The 19,778-nt window shown below is 41.0% G+C and overlaps 1 protein-coding gene across 2 annotated transcripts in view; it reads left to right on the top strand.

Moving 5' to 3' along the window:
• The window catches only part of gse1b (Gse1 coiled-coil protein b), a 93,320-nt gene that overhangs the window by 23,569 nt on the left and 49,973 nt on the right, over nt 1-19,778 (top strand). Inside the window, exon 2 of one of the 2 annotated variants that reach the window (XM_056233264.1) lies at nt 11,330-11,638. The exons of the other annotated variant lie outside the window; for it this stretch is intronic. Within the exon in view, the coding sequence (XP_056089239.1) occupies nt 11,330-11,440 (111 nt within the window). The 3' untranslated portion in view covers nt 11,441-11,638. Of the gene's footprint in view, nt 1-11,329; nt 11,639-19,778 lie in introns of those variants that run through there. 2 annotated transcript variants of the gene reach the window in all.

Here is a 19,778-nt window from a genome sequence, read left to right as displayed (position 1 = left end):
ATTAATAGTTAGCAAGGTAGTTGTTAAGTTTAGGTATTGGGTAGGATTAAGGGATGTAGAAAATGATCATGCAGAATAAGACATTAATATGTGCTTTTTAAGTCCTAATAAACAGCCAATATCCTAGTAATATGCATGCTAATAAGCAACTAGTTAAAGGCCCACTGAAGTGCCTTGAAACGCGCAGCAATATTCAATGTGAATATTTTTCATCACAGCTCGACCAGAGCCGTTGAGCTTGGTAAAACCGTAGTTTCCTCCTAATCTCTAACCGTTTCTCCTCCACATCGCTTTAAAATGTAGCATTTTGTGCAGAATTCAAATGGGTCCGATACGTTTTGTGGTCTGTGGCGAATCGCGCATATGATCCGCTCTGTGCTATCGTGTCTCTGGACATGCTATCGTGACACTAACGTGAAACCAGACTTCGTTCGCCCTAATGGAATGCATATTTACACTGTCTGAATCATTCCCTATCCCCTATATAGTGCACTATGTGCCATTCACCTTGTAGAAATTAGTAAATGTGTGAACAAGTGACCAATTTTAGCTGCAGATTCATACTGCACAGCTATTTATAATCTATGGGGTGGGACGCTTTAGATTCTAGAGAGCATTTGATTGGACAGAAAATGTGATGAGTGGCTGAAGTCATAATTTTTTTTTTTTTTTTATGCTATATCTTCAAAACAATTGTCATTGTTTTGGAGCAGACTGGCGTATCAGTAAGGCTAACATATCCATACTAAAAGCTAAAAAACGTATCTTTAATAGTGAGAATTGGACCCTAAACTAAAGTTTTACCCCGCTCTTTCTCTTTGATAGTGAAAATGATTGTTCCATCAATGAGAACATTACATGTTCTTTCAACAACAAAGGTGCTGAATCGGTCATATTGATTGTCAGTTCTCTTTTAATTCAAAAGATTGTGGCTGTACTGCTGGGATTTTAGTTTTAATGCATTTTCAGTTATGTAAATATATACATATATATATATATTTTTAAACCTAAAGGTTATTCCTAAAATTGAATCTGTCATGCATTACAGGTAACACCCAGCTCAGAGATTATAGTGTGTGAATGAGTGAATCAGTGTGCTATTAAGAGCTTTAGGGTGGCGAGGAGTCACGAATAAGGGATCAAATAGTCTTAGGATAACTGGAATTCTTTCCAATTGATTGGATGGGGTATTCACATCATATCTGACTAAATGTCTGAGTTAGTTGAGTAAAAGCACACATTTAATTTCAATGAGCGAATAAATTCAACTAAACAGTGTTCCAGGACCTTACTAAGACACAAATAAAAATGTCCTCACTTTTTGACAAACCTACATATGCTTGCAGTTCATGAGCCTAAGCTAGATTTTGCACGAAAATATTCTAAAAAAACAAATTAGAATATAAAAAAAAAACCATTACAAAAGTATGCTTACATGTTTACATGCACCCAATTATGCTTAATAAGTTACAATACATGCGGTCATGTAAGATCATAAATAGCTTCAGCATAAACCGATTGACATTTTCGCCCCTTACCCTGATTTCACCCAGCATATAAACACATTAACTTGCGTTGTGTGGGCTTATTAAAGTGTGCATGTGTGATATGTGTCAGGAAAGCGTCCTTAATGCAGATTTAACTGCATCCATACAGAGCGAGCACTTTGCTGCAAGAGAGGAGGAAATATATAGCAAACTCAGACTCTTTCTTGACCCAAGAAATTATAAAAATGTGTTCTCATCTTATGCAGCGAAGTATAGTACAGTCAGAATTCTGTAGAATATACAAGTATATACGTTTCCCGCTCTTCAGTTTTTAATGCTTTATTTAACAACCGACATAACAAATGGAATAATCCGAGTCAGATACACAAATGTTTTGACGTCACTACCAGGAAATAATCAGATTTTTGGGAGTTATCAGCATATCAGGGTGTGCATAAAAATGAACATTGATTTCCCTAAAGCTTGCAGTAATTAATAAGTAATAAAAAATCTCATTATAATCTTAATCTCATCACAACTGTTGACCTTCCATTATTGAATAACACCATACCTAATCAGACCCAGCATCACAATTTACATTATCTGCCCCAAAATAATATCCAGGATTAGAATGATTGTGTCTCAAATCCATAGAAATGAGTATCCCAAAGATAGCCGAATGGTTTAATGGTTTCCGGTGAATTTTCGATATGTGGATCTAAATACTAATATTTCCCACATTCCTTTGCATTGCTGTGGAGTATATTTTAAATTTTGTAACTATAAGTGGTAACACTTTATTTCGATAGTCCACTTTAGACATTCTACTAACTAAGTAACTTTGCAACTACATGTCAACTAAGTGTCATTAGAGTATTAGTAGACTGTACACTTAATATCTGCTAACACTTTATTTTGATGGTCCCCCCAACAGATATTCTACTGACTATAAGTAACTTGGCAACTTCAAGTCAACTTATTCTACTAACCTGAACCATAAGGCAGCTTCAAGGCAGAACTGAAGACTTTTTTTATTTAGAAAGGCTTTTATGTGCTGATTGTTCTATTGTTTTTATTGTTTTTAGTATTCTGTAGCTATTATTGTTGTTCTTTTTTGTAGCACTTTGAGATTCTTTGGAATGAGAATCTTATAAAAAGCGTTATAAATAAAATCTATTATTATTATTATTATTATAACACCTAACCATAACCTAACAGTCTACTGACAGTCTACTACAGTCTACTAATACGCTAATGAGAGTTAGTTGACATGTAGTTGCAAAGTTACCTTAGTAGAATGCCTAAAGTGGAATATCGAAATAAAGTGGAACCCTATACTTAAAAAACAAATTAAATTAAAACAATTATATGTTAAGAATTTTCAACTAGCTTTAAAACATACAAGCAAATGTTAAATAATAAGGAAGAACAAATAAACATATTACAAGCAATAAATAAAGGGTGCTTTAAGTATCTGCATGTTTTCCAGTTAAAAAAATTCTGTCAGTAATTACTCACCCTCATGTTGTTCCAACCCCGTAAGACTTTCGTTCATCTTCGGAACACAAATTAAGATATTTTCGATTAAATCTGAGAGCTGGATCACTCCTCCATAGGCTTCTAAGGGATTGAAACTTGCCAGCCAAGTTATTAAAGACATCGTTAAAATAGTCCAAGTGACTACATTGGCTCAATCTCAAGTTTATCAAGCGACGAGAATACTTTTTGTGCGCACAACCCCCCCCCCCCCCCCCCAACCAAAAAAAAAAGAAATAACGACTTTATTCAACTATTAATTTCCTTCTCTGTTGGCCTCGAGTGAGTTCACGTAGTGTAACAGCGCAGCGCTTCTGCACTGAGAAAAACAATAAGTAGAATTTACTAAATTTTCTATTTGGCAAGTTTTTGCACAAATGTTTTTTAAGTAAATTTCACATTTATGGAAATTAAGTAAATCTACTTAACTAAGCTGAGTAAAATTAACAAAGTGAATAAGTACATATAACTTGGCCTGTTAAATTATATTTAGTAATTTTTACTTACAAATCTGATGTAATTAATATAATTAAGTAAAACCATTTGATATTTTAAATGCATTTTACTTGTTTTATGCAGTGCTGGTAATTATTTTAAATTAAATTAAATGTTACTCGTATAATGTGACAAAAATAATACAGTGACAATGTGCAGTTAAGAGAGTAATATTAAGAAATAATCATCTACATAATGCTTAAGCGCACAATTCAGCGTGTTCGGTCTCTCTCTTTGTCCATTTCAACCGGTTTCCAGCAACGAAGGTACAAAGGACTGAATGCATTTGAGAAATATCCTGAAATTAAGAAAAGAAAAAAAATTAACAATAATCAGTAAACAGCAAATACTTTTAAATTAAAAGTTAATTAATTTGCAATGCATTCACATTATTCATTTCACTCATACCAAATCATATCAAAAACATCCTGCATGACCTTACTCTCGTAGTAGGCCACTAGGCCTACTAATTTTTCACTCGTCTTGATTTAAATAAGGCAACGAATTATTGTCATTTACAACTTGGTCACGATTTAGTAAAAGCAGGGATCATTTAATAGATAGTATGCACGATTTATTCAATTAATGAGGGAATGAATTATATTGTGCACGATGAGGGAACGAAAACCTGCTCACATATAGTTATCGTGAATCGTGGCCACGATATTTGTCATCTATAAAGAAAATTGCACACAAAATAACAAACAGTAAACAAAAAGATCATGATTTAAGTAACATATTCATGTTTTTTAGAAGTAACTTGTGTAAAACGTAACATTCAAGTTTAAAACCGAGAAACAAATATGGCTAACGCGTCTTACGAAGCTAACTCGTCATTAAGAACATTAAACTTTTAAAATGTAAACTTCCTTTTTTCAAGGACGTAAATTTTACTTGATTTTTTAAAATTAGCTTTAAGTACTTAATTAATGCGTGTAAATATGCCAGAGAGTTAGAAGTCAAATTTACTTGTCTTTTGGATGTCTAATATATACAAGTAAAAACTGAGTATATAATTAGGATTTACTTAATATTATAAAGTTTTCATTTTTACAAAATTATTCTTAGCAAAAGATACATGATTTTTGCCATAAAATCATTTTTTACAGTGTGTGTTGTACGTCACACGTAGGCTCACTATTGGCCGACGCTGGTGGTCATGTGTGTGATACGTGTGACGTACAACACAGAAGCGCTGCGCTGTTACACTACGTGAACTCACCAGCGTTTAATCCCCTAAGACATAACTGACTGTGCTTACATTAATTTTGTGTCAAAAAAGCATTTCAAGATGTAAGTGCATTTAAAGGTGCAGTGTGTGATTTTTAGCGGCATCTAGCGGTTCGGTTGCGAGTTTGCACTAAGGGCTCAGCCCACTGCTCACCCCTCCCTTCCGAAGAAGCTACGGTGGCTAAAACGGGACAAACATATTGTCGTCTGAGACAGCAGAGAATAGCCAGAGTAAGCCAAGAGTGTGTAACATTGTCACTGTTTCTGTACCACAGTCCATTATAAACCACATCATGGATAAAGTTTACAAAGCCATAGTCAGGTGAGGATGAAGGGTCTTAATATATAATATAATAATAGTAATCAGCTGATTGTCTCACAAACGTAACCAGCACATTTCTCCCCACATAGCAAACCCATAATACAGCGAGGGAGAAGAACCACATGAAACTATGCAACTATATATGTTCCCTTTCGAAGGGAACTCAACAATACGTCATCGACGTTATGGGGAACGCCTCAGGCGTGACAGGTGTCTGAAATCACTATCAAATCACGTCAATCACATTGACCGGCGACAGCCCGTGAATCATTAGCGTGAATGATTAACGTGCGACCTGGAAGTATATAAGGGCGCCTTGCAAACATGACAAATCATCTTTTCGTCTTCAGGGACTGTTTTGTCTGTAACTGCTTTGAAAATCAGGTAATTATGAAATGCTTTCAGAAGTGTGCAGACCCGTGCCCAAGATATTTGTAGCCGGGTGACACACGTGAACTGTGCATTTTTTGTCTGGGAAGGAAGACGCGCACAGGCGGTTCTCGAGGGAACTGCCTGTACAAATTGTGATCGCGCCTGTCCCTCTTCTCGAGAGAAGAGGGTTCAGCGTCTGGATGTCACAGCTGAAGCTCGCCGATCGCCTTGAGAGGGGTGTAATCCTCTCAGACGATGCGGCGGCTGATGAGAAGTTGAATTGAGAAGCAATTGGATGAAGTTTAAAAAAAAAAAAAAAAAGGGAAAACTTAGTCCGGCAGCAAGCGCTCTCCCGGACAAACAGGAGATGGCTGATGAGGGTGGAAATAATAAAATATTTTCCTGTATCTTCTCAGCCACCCTGCCCTGTGTATGCTGAGCTGGTTGGTATTATAGAACGCGCCGCGGGCAGGCTGCAGCTGCCGTGGCTGCTCGTTGGGGGAGAAATCGCTCGCGATGAGAGCGGTTTTTCCCCGGTCATAGAACCACCGGCTCACCTGAGATCATACTGAGATCGAGAGGACATGGAAGAACCCATACTCTGCCTGTATCCACCAACATCAGCGGGCTAGCTCGCTGATGTTGAGAGGATAGGAGAGCGTGGGTATGCGTGGATGGGAAGAGGGATCTGAGGGAGGTGATCCGGCACAAACGCACGTTGCGTTGGTCTTGGATCATCTTCCCTGAGGGCGTGATTATATCTTTGCCTTTTCCTCTCTTCCCCGACTCCCCAGGCGCTTCTTACATCAGGCCTGAGGCTGGGCTCATGGTTAGAACAATGTTCTGATGGCCCGCCTCGGCTTGGTTAGGGAGAGTGCCTCTTTCAGGTATGTAAAGGTGGTAGACCCCATGTTCATGAAGAACTGTCTGGTGAGTCTTCACTTTGCACGCCGCAGGTGAGCTGCTGGTCTTTTCAAGGAGTATATTTTTTGTGATAAAAAATAACATATTTCTCTTTACAGACCTCGTTCCCTGTATAAAGAGTTATGGGGTCATGTCAAGGTAATAAAGGTAAGGTAACTTTATTGGATTATTAGGGCCCTGAAGTTCCCCGTTAGGTGGCCAGAATGATAACTATGTTAGCCTTCGGGCTACTAGCCACCTCAGGGTAGAGTAGTTGGTCTCTCTCTGATAGAATGTTTACTTAGAGTGTTGACTGACGCTAGAGCTTCAGATAGATCTTATGTCCGGCCCATGGGACCGTTTTGACTTTTCTGAGTATTTCGCCCCTTGAGCTCTGTTGAGTTTTCATTAGGTTGAGCGTTCTGCAGCCCTTTGTATGGAATAATACAGACTATATTCTTTAGTAGGCTGTGGCTCCTCTGAGCCCTCAGATAGATCTATGCTTACAGGTTGGCCCTCACCAGGGCCGCCTCTGTAGCTGGCCTAGGCTGTGCCAGGGATATTAGAGGCGTTCTGCTAAAATTAGCATTTCTTCCTCTGACCCTTCACTTTGTGAATGTAGGTTTTGGCATCCCTGTATAATCAGCCTCCTCCCATGGGAGTCGTTAGGCCAAGGCCCGCCCCCTTCTCTGCATTCTGGGGTGACTAGAGTAATGCAGCGTGGTGCAGAGGATGGTTTATAAGGACATGGTAGGCCTCAGTTAGGCCTCCGTGGTATATAAGTCCTTTTGAGCAGGGTTAGGCCGTCTTTCGCTTCACGAAGAAGACTGAGTCTCCTGCCCGACCCTGCCGTGCAGAACTGGCCTACGGATTTAGGCCGCCAGTGTAGGCTTCACTAATACCTTGCTGAGCTACTGCTCAGGCTGTGGGTTGTAGGTGGTTGGCTTTCATTCAAGCCCCACTCCCCTAGGTTGGGCACAGATGTTTTTCTGTTACCCCTAGAGCCGCTGGCAGGCCCGCACCCTGGTAAACTCAGGGTGAGGTGTGAGTATTCCCCTGTGATTCAGGGTAGGTCTGAGCACTTCACTCCCAGTTCTGTTTTTATCCTACCTCGCACTACTATGGCTCGGGTCGAGTATGAAGTAAGCCTTCACTTCTTCCTTGGTCGAAGTTCGCTCCCCTGAAGCCAGAGCATTGCCCTGTGCTGACGCCCATGCATAGATGGTAGGCCCCTGACTAACTGGGGCCTCCACTGAGGCAGAGTGACGTATGTTGTACTCCCCTTGTTCTAAGGGTATTAGCTCTCTATGCTGAGTACACTGCCATGGGCAATGTGATTAGGCACCAGGATGCTGTAGGCGCTGTGTAAACAGCTTATCTGCCAACGAAGGCTGCGCCATCAGGTAGTAGGCCTCAGCAGGCCTCCTTGTATGGGCAGCCCCCAATAGGGCGCTGTAGGCCACTTCTCGAGATAAATGGTTGGCTTTGGTGGTTCGGGCAGTTGACTCACCGGTGGGTAGTAGGCCTTAAACAGGCTTCCTCTGAGGTGAGTCCCAACATTGTGGGACATACTTTATAGCTGCTACAGGTAGCTAGCCGTACTAGGCCTCCTGTGGGTGGGCCCAATAGTTCCATTGGTGTGGTATGGTTCCCAACAGTGTTCCTTTGTAGCAGAATTGACTTGCTGTCAGCTAGTAGGCCCAACCAGGCCTCCCTGATAGGCGAGTCCCCAGCTGGCTGGCCTTAGCAGGCCACCTTGGAACTGTCACCCGGACTCAGCTACCAGTTGCTATCAGGTGGTAGGCCCCTCAGGCCTCCCTGAAGGTGAATTCCCACTTAAGATGGTTATCAGGTAGTAGGCCTCACCAGGCCTCCCTGAAGAGACAAGCCCAATGACGGGCAACTGGACAGCTAGCCTGGCTTACTATCAGGTAGCAGTAAAAAGCTCCCAGATATTATGGCTGTCAGGTAGTAGGCCTCACTAGGCCTCCCTGAAAACGAGTTCCCACATGCTGTGATTATCAGGTAGCAGGCCTCACCAGGCCTCCCTGAGGGTGAGTTCCCCACGTACTATCGCTATCAGGTAGTAGGCCTCTCTAGGCATCCCTGTAGGTGACCACATACTGTTGCTATCAGGTAGTAGGCCTTACCAGGCCTTCCTGAAGGTGAGTTCCCACAGACTGTAGCAATCAGGTAGTAGGCCTCACCAGGCCTCCCTGAAGGTGAGCTCCCCACATACTGTGGTTGTAAGGTAGCAGGCCTCACCAGGCCTCCCTGAAGGTGAGCTCCCCACATACTGTGGTTGTAAGGTAGCAGGCCTCACCGGGCCTCCCTGAAGGTGAGCTCCCCACATACTGTGGTTGTAGGGTAGCAGGCCTCACCGGGCCTCCCTGAAGGTGAGTTCCCACATACTGTGGTTGTCAGGTAGTAGGCCTCTCTAGGCCTCCCTGTGGGTGACCACATACTGTTTCTATCAGGTAGTAGGCCTTACCAGGCCTCCCTGAAGGTGAGTTCCCACAGACTGTAGCAATCAGGTAGTAGGCCTCACCAGGCCTCCCTGAAGGTGAGCTCCCCACATACTGTGGTTGTAAGGTAGCAGGCCTCACCAGGCCTCCCTGAAGGTGAGCTCCCCACATACTGTGGTTATCAGGTAGTAGGCCACTCTGGGCCTCCCTGAAGGTGGAGCACCCCACATACTGGGGTTATCAGGTAGTAGGCCTCTCCGGGCCTCCCTGTAATGTTTCTCTAATGGTGCTGGGTTTATGAAGCTAGTGGCCTCTTGCTATCAGTTTCAGCTAGCCTTAATAGGCAGCTGCTGAGGGCGAGCTTGCGCCCTGGCTCGCTAAAGTGTTTATTCTCTGCTATTTGTTCCCTCCTGGAACCTTTCCTGCCTACAGCCTGGTTTGCCTACCAGGCAGACCTTGTGCTCCCCTCACTGAGGGTCTCTATGAGCATGCGGCTTCCTGAGTCTGGTCAGACGGTCGTAGGCCTCTCGTGAGGCCTCCCGGTTAGATCAGCCATTAGGCCTTCACAGGCCTCCTCAGTGTTTGCAAACACTGGGTTGATCCATGGATCGAGTAGAGAAACTCCCCTCGCTAGCAAGGGTCATAAAGCACTATGCTGAGTCATACTCTCCGGGATATCCCGTCTCTGAGATCCGGGCCGAGTGGTTCACTGCCAGCGTCGCAGTCCCTCGGGTTGGATGCCTTACTTAAGGCTTTTTTCCAGAGGCTCTGTCTTCGGACAGACAGGAAGTGGCCAGACTAAGTGTCTATGTATCTGACGCCAGGTCAGGCCGTCCTGGTGGCATATCGGGGTGAGTACGTTCCCCTGAATAGTGACTGGCTGGGGTTCCTTCGGATTCCCTAGCCACATTCCCTAGAAGGGGCCCCTTCTAATTGAAGTTGTGGTCCTAGGCCTTTGAGCAGGCCCAGGTAGGCTTTCATTTAACTATGTTTATGGAGGTTTTCCTGTTAGGCTTATAGCTTGGGCTATGACCGTAGGGAATGCTGTCACTGACAGCCCAGTGTGACCTGAGGGTGAGTGGTTCTAGCATTTCATTTGAATTTGCTGGTTCGGACAGTTGTCACTGCCTGAGGGCATGCACTCCCCTCAGCATGGCGGCGTGGGTATATCGTTCCCCATAACGTCGATGACGTATTGTTGAGTTCCCTTCAAAAGGGAACGTCTCAGGTTACAAATGTAACCTTTGTTCCCTGAGAACAGGGAACGAGACAATACGTCTCCCTGCCATGCCTCGGGGCTTGCCTGCCGTACAGTCCCTTCAGACGATAAGGTGATTTGTCATGTTTGCAAGGCGCCCTTATATACTTCCAGGTCGCACGTTAATCATTCACGCTAATGATTCACGGGCTGTCGCCGGTCAATGTGATTGACGTGATTTGATAGTGATTTCAGACACCTGTCACGCCTGAGGCGTTCCCCATAACGTCGATGACGTATTGTCTCGTTCCCTGTTCTCAGGGAACAAAGGTTACATTTGTAACCTGAGACGTTTTCTAACAGGGTAGTAAAAGTTTAGCTGGCTAAATATGAGCTGTTACTGTGGCTGAGCTGGTTAAAGCGTAAAGCCTTGTTTAAACTCGACGCGTCCGCATGATATGAGCCCAAAGGTGCGCGCGGCAAAAATGACATGATTGAAACAGCGCGCCTCCGCATCCCCTAGACACCATTTACACACAATAGGCTTTTTTCTCTGATTTTGAAAACTCTTCGCGATCGACTAAAAATGCTTCCAAGATCGACTTGTCGACCGCGATCGACGGGTTGGTGATTCCTGTAACATACTGTTTTACGGTCAATGACAAGAGTACTAATCAGCTGTCTCACGAACGTAACCAGCACATTTATCCCCACATAGCAAAGCCATAACACAGCGAGGGAGAAGAACTAAGTTACATGAAACAGTTCAACTACATATTTTACACCACTGACAAGGGAAAAGTCACTACTCACGGTGTTTATGGCTAGCTTCTAGGTTTCTGCGGCTTCTCTTTCAAGGTAGTGACGAAACGCGCTCTTTCAAGGTAGTGACGAAACGCGCTCTGTAGCGCTGTTTGTTCGCGTTCGGCTACTGTAGAAACATGAAGTCACAATATGTCGACCTTCATAGAAGGGGGTGCCCGCGGTTATGTAGTTATAAATGTCTCATTCTAAGGTAATAAAAACATTACGGTTTATTAAGTAAGTTCTTTATACACCTCTGAAAACATAGTTATGGATGTCATATTGCATTTCTGTTAATAGATACTCAAAATTATTACACATTGCACCTTTAACCACTTGGAACAAGAATGATTATTAGTCAATAATAACAAGTGTGAGCAAATGAAAAAACAAAACAAAACAATGCATGATACAAAATACTTTCAACGAGTATCAAAACACTACATTCCAACACACTCTCTCTCTCTCTCTCTCTGTGTCTCTCTCTCTCTGTCTCTCTCTCTCTTCTCTCTGGGAGGGATTAGAGTGGCCACATGTTGGCCGGCGGAGGTTCGCTGTGGCTCCAGGCAGGCGCGCGGGCGCTGTTGCTCATGGTAACTCGATCGCTGGCGGCCGTGAAGCTGTTTGATTTATTCCCCAGCTCCAGCAGATGGCTGCAACAGAAGTTTGTTTAAGTTCACTTCATAGCCGGGCTGGCTGCCAGGACAGAGTCTCGCACACACAAGAAGAGGAAGAGGGGGCTGGAAGCTGAACACATGCCAGAAGAATGTTCAGTGACTCCGGGTGTCTAACCACACCACTTACCCCCTTCCAACCTCACACACACACATACCTCACACACACACACACACACATTTCTCAGACCTTTCACATTTTTCACAAATACTGCAACACACGTATCCCCCTCAAACTGATACTGACCCACATTCCCACACATCTTCCATTGATTTCCTTTTTTTTTTTTTTTGCCTTTTTCCACTCTGTCGCAAACACATTCCGCTCAAACAAACACATCCACTGTGACACCCACACCTCATCTACTTTGATTAGGTTGTGAAGATGCTAAAGGTGTCTGCCCAAATGCTGCTGAATGGAACCATATGGTCGTTTCTTATTCTGCTGCTCATTTAAAGTCATTATACATAGAGAGAAATATCTTATTTACTCTGATCTCACAATGCATTTACATATTTTACTGTTGAAATCAAAACTCTCATCTACTTTTTTGTTCTTCTTACGTAACTTATCTGTAGAAAAAAGTCTGTTGAAAATTCTTTTTTTTTATTTTTTATTACCCAGTAAGCAAATTTGATTACAAAGGAAAGAGTTATGGTTCAAAGTTCTTAAAGTATCCTAATGGTTTAATAATTACATCTCTCATCGCACTCACAAATTTCCCAATAAATATTTTATTACACTCAGAAATACGACACATTACGGAAGTTGAATGACATTTGTTTATAATTATACGGTTTCTTCTTTTTGCTTGGGAAACCTGCAGTGATTAACAGGTGAACTTGAGCTGAGTCTCTCACTGTTTGAAACATGTTTGTGTTCTAGCATTGCATATATTCACACTAGTCCATATACAGTTTAAGGAAATAAGTTTGGGTCTGATAATAGGAAACAGATTGTGGCAGGGGGTGATTGTGTGAAGAGAAGTGTGAATAATTTGAGCCAAAAGCATGACCAGATGCACTTAAGATCACAACCTACAGTATGTGTGCAGTTCATTATTTTCTGTGTCTGTTGGTGTCATGCGGTGAGTTGATCTTCGTCAAGGCCTCAGAGGAAGATTTTGAACTTGGAAAGATGATACAGGACTGTTAACTGAAACAATATTTTAGAAATATCTTCCCTTCTATGCTTTTCATTTTCCATGAAGAATATGACCAGAATCTTAGTCATTTTATTTCACGATAACAATATTTTTGTCATAGTATCCTTTCAACATTTAGGGGGATTTTCCGTGACTGGCGCCAGCGCTGTTCAATGCATTGCATCAATGCCATTGATCTCTAAAGTGAAACATCAGCTTCAGCGTTACCCACGTGACTCGATGCTCAACAATTGAGCCTTGTGATGTGGCACTCAGTTAATTTAATTTCACCACCTTGTTTCATTCATAAATGAATCAGCGTTTTAAGCGTATTATGCCGCCACCTAACAATGCAACTGCAATGACTAATAGCCTGTGACTGTCTAGCACACACAGAGACATGTGCCAGTGCTAATACTTCTGAAATATTAGCACTTTTGGAAAGCCTCTTGTCCAGTCAATTTGTGAATCGGAACTAACTGTTAAAAATATATTAGTAGCCCTTATATAGCAAAATAATAATAACAATATTAATGTGGTGATATTGCTTATCACAATATTGAGACACTCAATATCACTGTAATGGAAATTCCTTCATCGCGACAGCCCTACTTGCCAAAACAGTTATTTTTACATTTTTATGTTAATTTGACCATTCAGTTAAAGGGAACTGCAAAAACTGCAAAACTACTATTCACCACTTGCAAAATGGGCTTTTAATAAAACCTGGCTGCCTATGTGGTAGAAAGGTGATTATTATTTTTTTTTTAAATCGGTGACTAAACAGAGAACTTGTCTTGTTGTCTTTCCCTTTGCCAGATTGGTAGAAAAACACCCATAATGCACTTGCTATCCATGGCCACTCCAAGTCTGAGAAGGACGGTTCAGCACTGGTCACATGTCACAAGGGGTTTCAACTATATAATGTTTATTTTATGTTTCTGACCCTTAACCCTTTCATGCGTAAGTGTAAAATATGCTAAGTGACCCCCAGAGCGACCGTTATTCTAGAAAATTCCCCCTTAATGTTTCCATGGCGACGCGTCATATTTGTCACGTGACACACCGCAGCCACAATAACACTGTAAGACAGATGTATCGCTTTTATTTAGTTTTTCCTTTTTTATTCAAAATATTCACAAATTTGCTTACCATGTCATCAACTATCTGATACTCCGATTCTCACATATGTGTAAGTGAGTGTGTTTGGCCGTTTAAAAACCTTTATAAATAATCTTGATCTTGATCTATAACGTGAGATGGGCGCCACAATGTTTCTTTGCGCCGCAGTTCAGAGAGTCCAGTCAGTCATCAGTTTCTCCCGAAATACATATAAGAAAGTGGCCGGTGAACTGTGAGAAGAATAGAGTAAACTTTATAGTTACTTCCACTATGTTTGTCTGATATGAACAACACATGTCGGCAAAAATTATATTTGAATAGATTGTTATTGCTGCTTCCACAGACACAAATGTGTATTTTACAAAATCCAATTGTATTGTTTTACTGGTGCTTATGTGTACTTAAATGTCTGAAACCTCAAATAAACATTATGTGGTTGAAAACACTGCATATTGTGATATATGACAAGCGCTGAGCGCATCTATCTTGACGTCACTGAACATTCTAAATCCCACATGTGGGACCATACTCTCAGGGGCACAGAAATAAGAATCCCATATATGGGACCGTACCAATCAAAAGGTTAAATACATATAAGTACTAGCAAAAAACATTTAAAGTAATAATCGGCAATAATCCTTTCAAATATAAACACATTTTAGCCTGCTGTTAAAATGACTTTTACTGGTCGACCATAGTCAGTGCACATTAGGTTTGCAGGACTTCAAAGAACAGCCTCTGATTCACAAAATGTGCTGTCAAACGCCGAGAAAAGGGTGCAGTTTGTCTTGCAATGTTAGTGCTTTGTACAAAATACCTACTTGCTTGAGTAGGAAATACTTCTTTGCAAACTTTTAATCACAATGGTGTTAACTTGTATCATTTCTGGGTGCAAGAATTCAAAAACTAAACATTAAGCGGGTTAAGCGAGTTATTTTCGGTTTCCAGTGAAGGATCCAGAGTATTGTAGGCAGTGGCTAAAGGCTGCAAAGAATCGTAAATTTGGTGAGAACACTGCTACAGAAAATCTGATGTTGTAGTCTCTATTTCAAACAGGATGACTAGAAGTGTTTTAGGCCAAACAGAGGGGAAAGTGTTCCGTCAGTTAATTAGGAAGAAAAGGAACAGGGAGCACCGTCTGCTCAACTCCCCAAGCAAAATGCCATCAGATGAGAAGGTTATTACCATAGTATTTTTTACCATAATGCTGTTTAAAGAGTAGACAGAGTATGATACAAAAAAAGGATGTACCTAAAGCATGTGAGTAACACATTTAGTCCATTTTGTGGCTTGATGCACTTTTAGTAACTCTTTTTATCAAAGCATGACCTGCAGTTTAGCAACAGTATTCTATTTGTTCCATTAATTATGCACAGCCGATTTTTCACTTACAACAAATGAAACAGAAGTAGCAAATACTATCAGTAGCCTAAAAAATTCTAAGGCCATGGATATCTATGGCCTTGATACCATTTTTTTAAAAAGGCACAAAGAGATCCTTATACAGCCCATTACATATCTGATTAATCAGTCCTTAAGACAATCCATTGTGCCATCAGCATGGAAAATGGCCCTGGTGACACCCATTTTTAAAACAGGTGAAAGATCAGATATGGCCAATTATCGTTCAACAGAACCAGCTAACTGTTTATTTATGGAAAAGGTTAAAGGCTACCAAGATAAGAGTTCTTATGTTGGTGCTGTCTTCCTGGACCTAAAGCGAGCTTTTGATAATGTTAATCACAAAGTTATTTTATCTAAATTAACATCATTTAATTTCTCTGAGCAAGACTGGCTTACTAAGTCATGTCTCTACCTAAACACCAAAGAAAAACATTCTGTATGGCATTTACCAAACAAAATATGAAGGTGTCACATTCGAATGTGTTCCTTAGAGCACAGGAGCTAGATATTGTTAATGAATTCAAGTATTTAGGAGTCATATATGACTCAACCCTAACATTCAAACATCATGTAAAAAAGGTGGCAAATAAAGTTAAATTCAATTTGCAGAATTTTAAACAAATTAGGCCATTTCTTGACACCAAAGCTGCCAAGTTGTTCTTACATACTATGATTGTTTCACATATTGAGTATTGTTTTACAAATTGGTCATTAACTAGCATATCTACTCTTAAAAGCATTGAATCTCTATTTAAGAAAGCCATAAAAACTTTTGATAAAAAGCTATTGTCATTTCACCATTGCGATATTTTAGAGAGACATACATTTTTAAGCTTTGACAATTTCAAATGTTTCAAGTATGCTTATTTGGTATATAAAGTCTTACATAATCTTTCTTTTTCCAAAGACTTGAAAGTGGAGGTAGTACACAGGCTTCTGTAAAAGGGGACTGTGTGATACCATTTAGACGCACCACTTTTGGACAAAACGTATTGTCAATAATAGGCGGTAAACTCTGGAAAAGCTTGCCCCTCCCAAAAAGAGAGTGTCCTACATTCAACACCTTTAAACCTCAATTAAAACAGTGTCTCCTAGAAAACCATTCAACCAGCTGAAAGTTTTGTACTGTTTTTTATAAAACACTATTTTTTTATTTAAAATAGACTAGTATACTGGCCACCCTTAATCAGAAGTGATGTGTTTGTAGCTCTAGGGAAAGTACAAAGGGAAAGCAGTAGTCAGATTTATGAGTGTCTCGGAGAGCTAGGGGTTAGCAACGGGGGCACGTAGACCAGTTTCCTCCCAGAGGAAATACACCCCCCCTCCTCCTCCTCCTCAGGTCATGTGTAGCAGTAGATAGTGCTCATTCACCAGGTCAGGTTCATGTTCCATACCAAACATTCTGGCTAAGACTGCTCATTGGTTACCGAATCATGTATCTTATTTAAAGGGTAGTGAAACTCGCAATTTAAAAAAAAAAAATGTTGTCAGATATGTATGATTTACATATTATACAATGAACCCACTTTTTTTTTTTTAAATCCATTTTGTTCTTCCGGTTTAAATAACGTTAAAAGCAATGTTAAAGCAACATCACAGAATATGACGTTATTGTAAAATCTGAATTGCGATTGGTACCAAGAGCTGCGGCGTATGCTAAAACATCATTAGATCTTTTATGAAAATGGGTTTTTTAATATTTCTGCCATTTTTGCCATCCAGTTGCTGTGCTGGCTGAAAAAAAGGCAGAATATTCAAAAACCCATTTTCTGCATGGAACACCATGGTAATTCAACATCACTTACGGAGTGAATCTAGACCAGAGTGAGTGTGTTTAAACTTTTATGGACAACTTTAGTGCTCTAAAGATGGACAGGACCATTCCTAGAGCCTTTTCCAAATCTGAGGTGTGAATGACAAGTGCAAAAATAGGGGAGTATCATTACACCCCTAATGCATGGTCCAAACACCTTTTGTTAAGTAAAAAGCAGGGTTAGTGCAGGCAGTGGGGGGTAGGAGTAGGGTGAACATTGCCCCCCTTAGATAGATTTTCACTTTGTACTTTGTCTCAAATCCAGGTGGCAGTCCTGGCTCATTTGGTGCTCCAGGGCCCCTTTCTCAGGGCCTGTTTACACCTGGTCACTTCATGCGTTTTTACTGATCTGATAGCCATCTGATTTGTTAAAACTATATATATATACATATTTAGTAGTTTTAACCTCAGTTTTAGACATCAGCATAACAATACCCATAAACTCTGATGTCAATCATTAATTTTAAAAATTACCTTTAGACACTGCAGCATGTTCTTCATCTGTCGTATGAGAAGAAACACTTTAGTTTCACTATCTGTCCAGTTTGACCTTTTTTACTTCTGAGTCACAGGTAACAGAGTAACTGTCTAATCTCCATTAAAACAAAAGTGCATCCTGACCTTGTACATGCACTGGTAATATTTTGGCTTTGTTTCCACAAGCATCAAACAGTAATTTATTGGTAATGCTGCAACAAGTCATCCTAGAAAACCGCCAGAATGGACACTCGTTTTGCATTTACATTAATTTTAAAGGACAGTATACATTTTCTGGTCTATTATTGCTGTTCCTGGTTAAGAACAGTCAGATACATTGGTTGGTTGCTTTCTCCTCATTCATCTCTGGTATTTCCTCCACCTCCTGTGTTTCCCAGTGTCTCTGGGGCATCGTTATCAAACACAGGGTGTCGCTGGTGTGCATCTAATTTTTTTTTTTTTTTTACACTGTTGTTGATTGTGCCACTGTAAAGTGGTAAAGTTGTAAAGTCTCAGCACCTAATGTAAATATATGTGTAAATATGTCCTCTTCAATGATAAAAGCTACTTTTGTAAACAAACCTTCCTGTGGAAACTGCCCAACTTTGTGTCCAGAATCCTGTTAGACTCACCACACTTGTCAAACAATTAGATGTTGGTATCCTAAAATCACCAAAATGACACATTACAGTTTTGTAAAAACTGACCCTGCCATGCACTCATTTTTAACCGTAATGTGTTATGTACAACGTATCTCATAACTGAAATGCGTCATTCCTTCAAATAAAAATACAATTTGATTAAACATTGGCAGGTCAGAATTCTGCTTGTTGTGATTTAACGTCATTATGATTTTTCTTTGCTCGCTTACTGTGCCCTGTGAAGTTTACTGGAGGATTCTCCATATTTGTGCTTTTTTTTTTTGTATTGATGTTGCACCACTAGTGGCACAAAATGGAACAGCAAAAATGATGACTCTTTCCATTCAGGCTTCCTAAACAATCTTACCACTCTTTTCGCCCTGCCGCATGTCTGTCATTTATCAATATAGTCTCGTCCCAATCTCAATTGGTTGAGCCAAAATTTTACATGTTGCAGCACTCATTCCACAAACAAAGCAATGTTTTGAAAGTGCCACAAATCCAGAGAGAGAAAGAGAGAGAGAGTGAGGAAATTAATTGTCTTTTATTATGAATGGGCCAGCTGTCAGGACAGGATGTGTTAGGGTGTCTGTTGTGAATGACAGAAATGCATTTCTGCTTTTTGCTGTTTTTAGTACGTCTACACTGCGATGGACCTCATAAAAAAGCTAATAATGCCAACCACCTATAATTTGGTAACATTTCGAATTGTCCAGGACTAATTATTGCATGATAAAAGATAACTTAATGGAGCATAATCTCTAAAACAGTTGAATAACACTCCGGTGGTTCTTCTGTTTGTGTTGTTCTCTCTACCCATGATTGCTCCATTGTCTCCCAAGGGCTAAAAAAAAAAAAAAAACATTTGCAGAATCAACACTGAGGTCCATGTACAGACATTTGAGCCCATTGAATGGACAGGAATAATGAGGGTTGAGAATAATTGAGAAAAAATAACTACATTATTATTATTCCCCCAATTTATGATCATTCTCTCTGTTTTTCTTCTTTTTCTGTCCCCCTTCTTCCTTACGATTTTTTCTTCTGTGCGTAAAAAGGAAGTATCTAATAAAAAGCTGCTCGTGTAAAGAGATGACTGAAGCTCTCTCTGCCTCATTCAGAGTGCAGGAAGCCGAGCCGGAGACTGTGCCAAGCCCGAGCTGAATTCCTGCCAAGAATCGACTTGTTTGCTCGTCTCGCTGGAGCCAGAGGCTGACCTTATTAGCTGGGAGGGCAGCCGTCTTATTAAAACACATCTGGCGCAGAGGGAGCCTAAATAGTCCTCATATTGTCTTCCTGCGGCTCCTGACCTTGCGTTACCTAGCAGGAATGCTGACGAGGGCTTCACGCATCTGTTGAGAGTTTCTTGCCCCCTCACTCGCTCTGTCTTTCCTCTCTTCTCCTCTCTCTGTGCTGGCTGTCTTAACTGGCGCCTGTACGGTAGCTCTGTGGGACCTGTTTTTCTTCCTCTCCACCAACCCCCCGTCCCAACACTCCCCCACCTCCCTCTTTTCCAGTTTGCTGTGTTGATACAATTATCCTTGTGTAGATGTTTTATTAGTGCCAGTTGCCTGGTACAGCTTTGCTTGTTATTTTTAGCTGTGAATGCTGGCACTGCCTGTCCATGTTTTTTGGACATGATACCATATTTTTTACCATGATTTTGGCTGTGGTACTAGGATGATACCAT

The sequence above is a fragment of the Rhinichthys klamathensis genome, unplaced genomic scaffold (assembly GCF_029890125.1).
Source record: "Rhinichthys klamathensis goyatoka isolate OS25496 unplaced genomic scaffold, OSU_Roscu_1.1 h1tg000365l_1, whole genome shotgun sequence".
NCBI lineage: Eukaryota > Metazoa > Chordata > Actinopteri > Cypriniformes > Leuciscidae > Rhinichthys > Rhinichthys klamathensis.
The sequence above is the reverse complement of the archived record's forward strand: the minus strand, read 5'-3'. Positions and strand labels throughout refer to the sequence as shown.